The 11566-nt window shown below is 43.2% G+C and overlaps 1 protein-coding gene across 2 annotated transcripts in view; it reads right to left on the bottom strand.

The window, feature by feature from the left end:
* Kif13b (kinesin family member 13B) overlaps nt 1–11043 on the bottom strand; it is a 141031-nt gene extending 129988 nt beyond the window's left edge. For both annotated transcript variants that reach the window (XM_051195502.1, XM_051195503.1), the window contains exon 1: nt 10882–11043. In XM_051195502.1, coding sequence (XP_051051459.1) covers nt 10882–10936 — 55 coding nt within the window. In that variant the 5' untranslated portion in view covers nt 10937–11043. The remainder of the gene's footprint in view (nt 1–10881) is intronic.
* Nucleotides 11044–11566: the final 523 nt, after the last annotated feature.

Here is an 11566-nt window from a genome sequence, read left to right on the forward strand (position 1 = left end):
AAAAACTTGAACCAATCCCCCAGCCTCTCTGCCTCTGACCTCTACCTCCCAAGTGGTGGGATTAGTTATATGTCACCACACCTAATTTTATAATGTGAAAAGGCTCTGCTCACAGATGGTGATGATGGTGACTCAATGTGAAACATCCTTAATGTCTCTGACCAATACACTTAAAATGGTTAGGACATTACCAAATACTGGTTGTTATTACAATAAGTAGCATGGGCATGTTTATTCATAATGAAACCTAAAGTAACAAGTTTGAGATTTAATTAACACTGTATCTGACAACCAACTAGAAACCTTCAGTAATATATTGTGTTATGACTAAGCAGGCTTTATAATCCTCAGAACCATGGGTACTTTGATATATTCCTAAGCCTTCTTTAAAAAGGGCAGGAAATGTAACATATTAGCATTAAAGGGCCCCAACTTACTACAGGCCAGTATTCCCAACTAAGATGCCTTTCCACATCAAGTTATTCATAACATTAAATATTAATAGCTAACACGGTCTGCTTATTTAGCCTGTGTATTAGTCACCCTGAAAGAGTGAGCAATCATTGGAAACAAATCTTTCTTCGATGTACAAATCAGCCATTGCTTGTACCCCAATGACTTCATAGCAAAATATGGGCAGAGCCTGGGACACTCCCCTTACATAAGTCATGTTGTCTGCGGGAATAGATCATTCACTTGTGAGTGAAGTATCAGAGATGCCCATTTGGTAATCTGCCTTTCTAATTTCCGAACCAGATTGCCCATGCCCTCTCTCTGCTTACCAATTATGTCTCTAAAAAAGCTAGCTCTAAGTAAGTCTTCAATACTCTAGGATCCATTTTGTAAAGGAAAATAATAAATTACTTATGAGATTCAATTTTTTGTTTTAAAGTCTGCAGGTAATGTGTGGTTGTTTTCAAGGCATCTGTGTCACATGTCAACCCTTCATTTATCTACATTGCTTATGAAAGTGGCTTATACTTTTTACTTGCATGTTTCTGAACCCTTCGTATTGTGGTCCAATATTCAAGGTTGGGGGGGCTGGCAATACCACTTAAGTAAAAAGCAAACTGGGAGCAGGAAGATGGCTCAGTGGGTAAAAGTACCTGCTGCCTAGTCTGACAACCTTAGTTTAATTCCCAGGGTACACGTGGTAAAAGGAGAGGACAATTCCTATAGGCTGTCCTCTGACCTCCTCATGTGCTTTCCCACATGTGCTGCTCTCCCATAAATATAAGTAATACTTTGTAAGGAAAGCAAAAGGCCTTCCATGTGTAAAACATATAAATACATATTAGAAGTAATCTCTACCTATATATGTTAGTGGATATCAAAAATCTACTTGACTAATAAATAATGACAATGGAATTGAGCTCTACTATGAGGAAGCACTAAAAAGTGAAATAAAGAGGTGATGTGTATTAAGGGGAAGAGGGGACAGAGTGAAAAGTTACAAAAATTTTATGAGGTACCAAACACTCAAAGCAAACAAACAAAGCTCAGGATTTGCAGATGAGTGATTAAAACCCTCTAAGACAAGGCTGGAAGAATAGCTCAATCACAGAGCACCAGCATAGCAGTGTAAGACCCTGGGTTCAGTCCTTGTACTGACAAAGAAAGGGCTGCATTTATCAAGTGTGAGCATTGGTGGGGAGAAACTGGAGCCTCCATGCACTGATGAGGGGCTAAAGTGATGCAGGTATTTACCCTATAGTTCAGCAGTTCCTCAAAAGTTAGAACTGCTGCATGCCAGAGCAACTCCACTCCTATACCAATGCATATGCAAAATAAATGAATATACACCTCCATATAAAAACCTGTACACAAGCTGAGCAAGGTGACAAAACCAATGATGTCAGCACCAGAAGAGGCAAAAGGCAGGCATGGCAGTGGAGACAGGTTGAACAAGGAGTTCAAGGGCTACCTGGGCCACATAAAACCCTGAATCAAAAAGCTGAAGTTAACCCCTGGTGACATACGCCTTTAATCCCAGCATCCTAGAGACAGAGACAGGCAGAACTCTGTAAGTTCAAGGCCAGCCAGGGCCACAAAGTGAGTTCTAGGTAAGCCGGAGCTACACAGTGGGCCTCCATCTCAAAAACAAAAACAAACTAAACATATACTCAAATGTTCATAGCAGCTTGACTCATTATTGTCAAAAGGTGGGAACCAATCAATGAATAAACCAAATGAGGCATAATCAAAGATTATTCAGACATAAAAAGAATGGAGTTTGATTCATGCTATACAGCACAGACAAGCTCTGAATTCATTATGTCAACTGGAAGAAGTCTGTTCCATGTTGTACGACATTTACAAAATGTCCAAACAGGTAAATCCTCTGAGAGATGAAAAGGGATGGGGGATAGGGAGTGACTGTTGCTTGGATGAAGCAAACATTCTGGAACCAAACAGCAGTGACAGCCACACAGCTCCGAGTGTCCTAAGAGACTGAATGGTACAATTTTGGTAGTTAAACTTTATATTTTAAAGAGAGAAAGAAAAGCCAGGCATAGTGGCACACACCTGAAGTCCCAACTATTCAGGAGTCTAAGGCCAGCCTGGGCTAGACAAGAAGGGAGAGAGAGGAAAGGAGGGAGGAGGGGAGCAAAGTTAAAAAGTCCTATAACCCTACTACCCTCAAAAGATATAAAATAGTGCTGGAGTCCTGCAAGTGCTTCACATTTCCTTTCAGACAGGATTTATTGTGTTCAAGGTGGCTGCCAAGGATGACCTTGAGTTCCTCCTCCTGTGGGAAATACAGGTGTGCACCACCACACCCATTTTATATGGTACTGGGGGTGGAAGCCAGGCTCCATGCATGCTAAGCAAGCATTTTACCAACTAAGCCACATCCACAGTCCTCTTCAAGCACATTATACACACTGTCTTCTGATCATTTCAGCTCCCCCAATTCTCACTTTCAACTCTTCCCATTTTAATCTTGCCAAGATAACGAAGCTCTCCAGGACCACCCCATTGGGGAACCATCTTCTTCCAACCACACTTTAAAGCTTTCCCTCTGCATCGGCTTTCTGTGTATAACTGGCCAAAATATCTCCCAGACTTTAAATCAGTAAGAAGCTGGAAAGGCCTAGCACTAGCTGCATAGCCCTCTAGACACCACTCAGTCTTCCTGTCCCCGAAGTGCTAGAGAATATTCAAGTAAACTCTGTCTCAATACCGGCAGGCCCACTTACTCCTCAACACACTGCCCACAGCCCACCACCAAATCATCCATTATTTAGGTGATATTGCTCTGAAAATTACCATCAATGCCATGAGGCCACTCGTGTGACATCTGACTGTACACCAATTATTCCATGTCACATTTTGTCTCCCTGATCTTATACCGCATTGCTGTCACCTTGTGCTCTTGGCCCCTCATCTTGGCCTCAGCGACCTCCTTCACATAGGCCCTAACATAAATTCTCTCTTCTACAGTATGACTCCAGGTATCTACTAACCCCCAGTTCCTAAGTTGAGACAACTATCTTTGTCCATTTAGCTACAGCCAACCACTGAGTTTCTTCCCAGTTACAGCTAACTCACAGGTGTAGATACAGTACCTGGCACATAAGCATTGACTCAAGTTGGCTAATGAATCAAAGCAAGGCTCATCCTCTCTAACATCTCCCCCTAAAACCTTCCTCTCCTGCACTTTTTAGCTACTGCCACCAGCATGCACGCCATTATCTAAAGCAGACCCTACAGAGGATTCCACAGGCTCAGAGCTCCTCAGATGGACACCTCCTGAACTCACTTCATTTTATAGCATTCATTTGAATTCCTCCACATCATTTCTGTGGGACTTGCTGACAGTGCATTCTCAAACCCAAGCCCTATTGCTTTGCATAACTCACTGTCCTTACTGCACATACATCTGTGGCCTGATAGAGAACTGATCTGTGCCACCCACTGTTACCTAAGTTCCTTTGGCCAAAGATGATGACTTACTGCCATGGTACCTTGTACCTATATGTACTCTCATCATTCAGGAGACTCAGCAGAAGGACTGTTCTGAGGACAGACTGACTGACTGAGTTTGAGGACAGCCTGGGCTACACAGTGACAACCTATGCAAAGGAAAGAGAGCATGCCTCTCAGAACTGTCAGGTTCCCTTGACCATCATTTGTCTTAGATCTAACTAGTTCCTGTGAGACCCCCAAAAAAAGCACAAACTTTAATGGCAGGCCCCCAAAATTCTAGTTTGATTATCCTACAAGGCTAAGCTCCTTCTCTGTGATTGTGATATACAGAAGTTCTACAATGGCATTTCAAAGTTCAGTTTGAAGAAAACAGTAAAATCATGTATTTTTTTTTTTTAAACCTAAAAGTGGGCCAGATATGGTGATGCACACATTTAATCCCAGCAGGCAAGAGGCAAAGGTAGGCAGATTTCTACGAGTTCAAGGCCTGCCTAGTCTACATAACAAGTACCAGGACAGCCATGCTACATACTAAGATTCTGTCTAAAAACAAAAACAGAAACAAAAAGCAAAACTTGAACTGCACCAGGTGGTAGTACATGCCAGCACTCTGAAAGCTAAGGCAGAGAAATGGCAAGTTTGCAACCATCCTGGGCTACTTTGTAAGATTTTATCTTGAAGGGGGAAAAAAAAAACAAACAGAAAACTATAGAAAGCCCTGCAACTGGGCTAATGAGGCTAATGAAGCCTCATACAATATGAAAGGCCCTGGGTTCAAAGTCCCAGCAACAAACAATGACTCAGCACAACTACCACAGCAATGTTTGGCAGATCACTATCAGAGGTCCAGAAAGATGGTTCAGTCGGTAAAGGTGCTTACAGCCAAACTGGATAGCCTGAGTTTGAGCCCCTGCACCTACACAGTGGATGGAGAGAGCCAAGTCCCACAGGTGGTCCTTTGCCCACCCATATACTAGTGAGGCATGACCACACACAAACACTCAGGGTTTAATCCCTGCACTCTAAAAAGAAAATAGAAAAAGTGGTTATTATAGTTTTTCTTTAATCAAGACTTGAACCAGCTGGGCAATGGTGCCACATGCCTTTAATCCCAGCACTTGGGAAACAGAGGCAGGTAGAAGGTCATGGCCAGCCTGGTCTACAAAGCTAGTTCCAGGCCAGCCAGGACTACAAAGAAACCCTGTCTTGAAAAGCCAAAAAAAGAAAAAAAGAAAAAAGAAAAAGACAAACTAGATAGGTTAATGAATACCACTTTCTAAAGCTGCCTACAGCTTACATGAGTGAGAGCCTAGCACCATTCAGTCACAGGCCTTTGTCTTGTAAGCCAACTTCATACACTTCCCCAGAAGGCACTACCCATCTCTGCCAAGTTTCTGCAAAGAACATGTCCTGCCATCAGTGAGCAGAAATCAATAAATCCGTTTCCACTCAATAAATGCCTCAATTCATCTCCTTAAGTAATAGCTTTGTCAGTGGTTTCTCCCACATTCAGAACTGTAGAAGTGGAAAAGTGGGGGATTAGTCATGGTTTTATAGAGGTGAGGGAGAAACAGTAACACCAGTTGTAACAAAGTTGTGTGTTACCTTCAGCAAAGGGCTCTCTCTCTCTGATCCTGTGTACAAACCCAAGCTCCCAAGCTTCTGTCCCTGGACTGCTGGCAGGAACAATGTTGTAATGGTTGGGGTGTCTCATTGGACATTGGCACATCAAGCAGATGCCAGCAAACAAGTACCTTCTGTTTCACCAAACACTGTCAAGAAATTTCCAGACTCAGCCGCCCATGGCTCCACATTTGCCAGGCATCTTCTGGATGATCCAAAGCCTCCCTGGGGCCAGCTTCAAGGTCAAAACCAGTCGTCTGTCCCCTTGCTCCCTAAGGACATCCTCCTATCTCTTTCTTGATGGGCAAGGTCTTCTAAGTTTCCTATTTCCAATTTCCCCATGTCTTCTGAATGAAGACTACTTGAGTAAGGCCAGCCTCTTCTGACTTCTTGTTCATCTGGTTACATTTCTATCAAGTGGGTTTTACAGATTATCTAGTCTTCTGAACTTGCCTTGCAATCCAGGAATCTTTCTTAATGACTGTGGCCACATGAAGTTCTAAAAATCTAAAGAGACCAGCCACCTAAACTGACTTCTGGCCTAGCTGTCAGCAGGGGTCCCATGCTACACCCAGCCCTCCTCATACCCTCCTCCAGTTAATCTGTGGAATCCTCCTTTGGGACAGGCCAAGCCTGTCTCTGCTGCCTAAACAAGTCTTGCTCATTCCTGTCCTTTGTGCTTGGCTCTCAGGCCATGCTTCCTCCTCAGAGAACCAAGGCCTTCCTTTCCCACCCCTGGAAATCATAGGCCTGCTGCTGGGAATGTTTTGTAACCGAGACCTGCCCTCCACAGTAAAGACTTCCCTAATCACCAAGCATGCAGAGGTCTTTCACTCCTCTAAATTCCTCCGTGTCCCTGTCACTCACCTGGCACTTAATAAGTAGCAGTTGGCTATACCTGTGTATCTTTTCATCTTATCTCCTCACATGACAGTCATTTCCTCACACAGAAACCATAGAGCACACATGAATACACAGGACAAAGCCGGGGGACAACGCAAACAAGGTCTTTGGCAAATCCTCTCCATGAGAGCAGTCCATTCCTTCCCCAGATTCTTCTAGTTCTGGCCCCTACACTACCTGGTTCCTATTCAGCAATAGCCACACTAATAGATAGCTTCTTAGTCACACACAGAGTTTAAAGTTCTGTTCTTCCCATAGTATGTCTGCTTGGCTGATATCACTTTCCATGGCTACGCCATTGCCTCCACTTTATCACTAAGACCCTGATTTATGAATGTGCTGGTTTTTCTGGATATCATTTCTTACTTTTTTGTGTTTTTCCCTGCATTAAACACTGCAGAATGCAAACTTCAAACTCACTGGAAATATCTTCTGAAATAGATTTATCACCTATGCTCAGGAATACCTGAGATAATCCCTTCTGGCTCAACTTCTAACATAATTCTCTGTTCCATTCCCTTAGGCAAAGATATTTTCCAAACACTTCACAGTTTATTTCTTTTCCTGGATAATCTTCCACATATTTTTAAGTTGGCAGTTCCTTGATTGACGCTCCCAGGCAATCTAGTAGGAGCTAGAAACCTGGCAATTAGTCAATAGTCATTTACCTATTAATTTTTTAAACTACCCATCTATATAAAATTTCAAATTCCTGAGAAGGAGAGTATACCTGATACTTTTAATGGAAATTATGCTTAGAAAACATTCAGAGAAACTGAAGAGATGGTTCAGAGTTTACAAGCACTAGTTAATTTAGCAGAGGACCCAGGTTCAGTTCCCAGAACCGACATGAAAATTCACAATGCCTGTAACTTCAATTCCAGGGAATCCAACACCTTCCTATGACCTCTTTGGAAACTCCACCCATGTGGTATGTATACATATATTCAGGGGAAACACTCATGCACATAAAATAAAAATAAAAAAAAATAGCTGGACTGGAAGTAGTGGTGCACACCCTTAATCCTAACACTTGGAAAGCAGAGTCATGTAAACCTCTGTGAGTTCAAGGCCAGTCTGGTCTACAGAGCAAGTTCCAGGACAACCAAAGACTACACAGAGAAACCCTGCCACAAAGGACAAAAAGAATAAATAAATACCTTTCAGATTATTTAATGATTAGATTAATGATATATGAAAAGGTCTCCTGTATAATATGTGGAAGGATGCAAACTTACCTGCTGAGTTGTACAGTCTAAAAGAACAGACCGAAGCTGATCATGATAGAGCAAGTCTGTAATCCAGTACTTAGAGGCAGAAGGATCAGGAGTTCAAGGATAGCCTCAGCTACACAGCCAGCCTGAGTGAGCCACCTAAGATCCAATCTCAAAACAATACCAAAAAAAAAAATCATCTATAAACACAACTTCAAGATCTTTTAAGAAATTAATTTATCAAGCCAAAATAGCTCAGTTGGGAGAGCGTTAGACTGAAGAAATTAATTTACCCCTTTCCTTTATCAGTTTAGCTTCCTATTTCAGTGGACTAAAAGCTGTAATGTTAAGACAATGTAACATACATGTAAGCATAACACTAGAGTGGAAATATTAGTACATGCAAGGCTCTGGTTAATTCCCCCATATCACCAAAGGAAAAAAATGATGAAAAAATAGAGGTCAGGAAGAAGGTGGTTAGTTAGCCAGCAGAGAAGAATATAGTAAATGTTTTACTTTTTAAAAAAGCAATTTCACTATTTATACTGCCCAGTCTCACCTCAAGCTAAGATCCTCCTGCCTAAACCTTCCAAGTGCTAAGATTACAGACATACTGGGATACAGACACACACAAACACACACACACACAACCTCCTTTGTTTATCTTGACAAATTAGCCATTACAACTCTAGTTATTATTAAATTAGGGTCCACTGCTTGATGTTCAACCAAGTTTGCCAAACCCAGGGACGGCCAAGCAGAAAAGCTAAAGCTCCTAACCACAACCAGCCACTGAGTCACACAAAGAACCGAACCCTACACCAAAGGGTTGTGGACATCTGCAGACTTCCCTCAAAAGATACTGTCATTTCAAACAAGAGTCTATGAGAACATCCCAGTGACCCATGCTCAGCCATGTCAATCTTCAAGACGCTTCCTACACATACACTCTAAGTCACAAGCACCCAGGAATAGACCCAAATACTTGACAGCCATACGCTATCACTTAAAACATTAATTTTCCCAGAAGAGGCAATGTTTGAAGTAATAGGATTCTTTTCAAACTCAGCAAAAAGGAGCTCAATTTTGTTACTGCTTTTTCATAGGAAGTTAAGATGCCAACTTAGAAATTGCAGGCTTTAAAATTCCTCTCTGCTATATTTCATAATAATGCTGATGAAGAAATTATCCATGATGATCACTGGAAAGGCAAGCCCAAGTGCATACTAGAAAACAGAAGACAAAAGACAAGAGTAATTGAAGAGACTAGGGAGCAGTGTGTCATCGGACAATGGAGACAAACTGTAAACACTCATTTTAAAGTGAGTTCAGCCAGGAGGGGTTGGTGCATCCCTACAATCCCAGAACTCAAAAGGCTTGAGGCAGGAGGATATCCACAAGTTCCAGGCCAACCAGGTCTACATAAGGAGACTGTTGGTTAGTAGGTAGGTAGGTAGGTAGGTAGGTAGGTAGATAAATGGAAAAAAATAGGGAGACTGGGGAAATGGGTCAGAGATAAAGCATGAGCTGCACAAGTGAGGACCAGGGTTCAGATCCTTAGGACCTACATTTAAAAAATGAAAAGGTCAGGCCCATGCCTTTAATCCCAGCACTTGGGAGGTAGAGGTAGGCAGACTTCTTGAGTTCTAGGCCAGTCTGATCTACTTAGCAAGTTCCAGGACAGCCAGGGCTATGTAGAAAGACCCAGCCTCTAGAAGAAGGGAAGGAAGGAGAGAAAGAGAGAGGGAGGAAGAGAATGTTCAATACAAAAAACAGCTAACATTCACTCCACAGCTAAAATCATCCAATTCGTGTCTCCAAACCCTGAGCATTATTAACAACTGATGTCAGGGTTACAATCACGGCAAATTTAGTAGAGAGAGTAGCTTCGTCCCTGTAGAAGAAAACAAGGACGAAAAGTCAGGCTCTAAGTAGCTACTCAAGCCCTGCTGAGGTGGCCTGTTAGCGGCCTCCTCTCAGCACTGACATTTCCAAGTATTTTGCAAAAAGGAAATTTTAAGAATGTGCTGAACCCATCCTTTCTGAATCATTCCCCGATAAGTCAGGTTCCATCTGGCTTGTTTGTTGGTGGTAGATTTTTGTTTGTTTGTTTGAAATCATGGTGATGGTCACAATAAATTTGAAGTGAACTTAAAATAAAGATGTATGGATACTCAAAAATTGGAAGCTTTTGAAAACTTTTAGATTTCTAAGTTACTTTGTTTTGTGAGAGCCTGGATGAAAGGAGACAATTAGCTGAGTGAGAGCTTTAAAAGTTAAGTCTCAAAAACTTGCCTCATAGAATTACGCAGGTTCAGGTGGGCAAGCCAACGCCAAGAAACAGGAAAGCCAACTACCCACAGAACTAACCAGGAAAATCTGTCAACTGTTTCACCTGTTTACTTCAATAAATGGGCAAGAAGACAGAAAAACCGTATTTCCCCCCACACATTTGATTTTGAGCACAATAAAACAAACAAGAAACTTTAGAAAGTGATTCCTGCACTTTAAAAACGATTCTAGATAGTCGGTAGTCTAATCAATTAACTGCAATTCCATCTCCTGAGAATGAAGCAGCAAGCTCAATAACAAGACTTGTATATAAAGTGTTTTCAAACACACACCTCATTTAAAGCACCCTGCCAGACAGCCTCTGGTGAAACCGCAAAGGCAAAATCCATCTACTCTGGGGACTTGTTTTAGGCTTCAGTCCTTCCAACTTGGAAAGATGATTTACGTGTCCTGGGGTTTATCTACTTTCCCTACCCTCCCTACGGACTTCGGAGCATGTTTGAAGGATACAATTTCCCAAGAATCTTGGCACCGAGACTATTTATTGTTGAGTTGATGACTATCACTTCAAGCAAAAGGAAAAAGAAAAAAGAAACTCTCGACAATCACAAACCAGAAGAAACTAAGGCACGTCCTTCCTTTCTGCAAACAGCCACAAGGTGCAGGTTCAAGTGATGGAAAGTGGAAAATCGAACAGTGGGGCAGTCCGCTCTGAGAGCTGCGTGCACAGGCGGGCTGCGAGGCCGGAGCGGCCCGAGGCCTGGCGAACGCGGTGACAGCTGGCGGGGCGGAGGGCTGAGGGCCCGGCCGCGCCGTCGAGGGCGCACGCGCGGTGAGGGGTGCCCGCCAGGACCCCCTGGGTCGCCGAAGCTCTAGCACCACAAGCACCTGTCGCCCCCAACCCGGGACGAGCGCTCACCTCGTCGATTCATTGGCCGGACCCGCACCGCCACTTTCACTTTGGAATCGCCCATCGCGCGGCTGCTGGAGTTCTCGTTGCACCTTCGTCTGCCACGGCCACCGAACAAACTCTCCGAGACCAACCCGGCGGGCGGGGGCTGTGGGGAAAGGGGGCGGAACCGGCGAGGGGCGAGGACCGGTGCATCCCGGGGCATGCCGGGATATGTAGTTCTTGAAAGGCGGGCCGAGGCGCTGGCGGGAAAATTCGCGCATCGCTCTCTGGAACTTGTAGTCAGCTGTCGCAAGTTTGTTAAAATGCCACAGTTTCTACACTTCCCTCTCCCTTTTCTTCTCTCTTTTTTACTTCTTCCCTTCTCTTCTTCTTTCTTTCTTCCTTTTTCTTGAGGTGGTGGGACGTTTCTGGAGATTGAAATTAGGGTTCTATGCATGTTAGGCAAGCGCTCTACCTCGGAGTTATATTCCCAGCCTTCCTTTTATTATTTTTCGAGATAGAGATAGTTTGTTTATTAAGAAAGAGAAAGGCAGCCCTGGTGCACGCCTTTGAATGTTTGGGGGGGTTATTTTGGTTTTTTATTTTATATGTACAGGTGTTTGCCTGAAAGTATGCCTATGACCCAACTGCAAACAGTGCCAGCTGAGCCCAGAAGACGGTATCAGATCCCCTGGAACTGGAATTACAGTTA

Source organism: Phodopus roborovskii, unplaced genomic scaffold (assembly GCF_943737965.1).
Source record: "Phodopus roborovskii unplaced genomic scaffold, PHOROB, whole genome shotgun sequence".
NCBI classification, from domain to species: domain Eukaryota; kingdom Metazoa; phylum Chordata; class Mammalia; order Rodentia; family Cricetidae; genus Phodopus; species Phodopus roborovskii.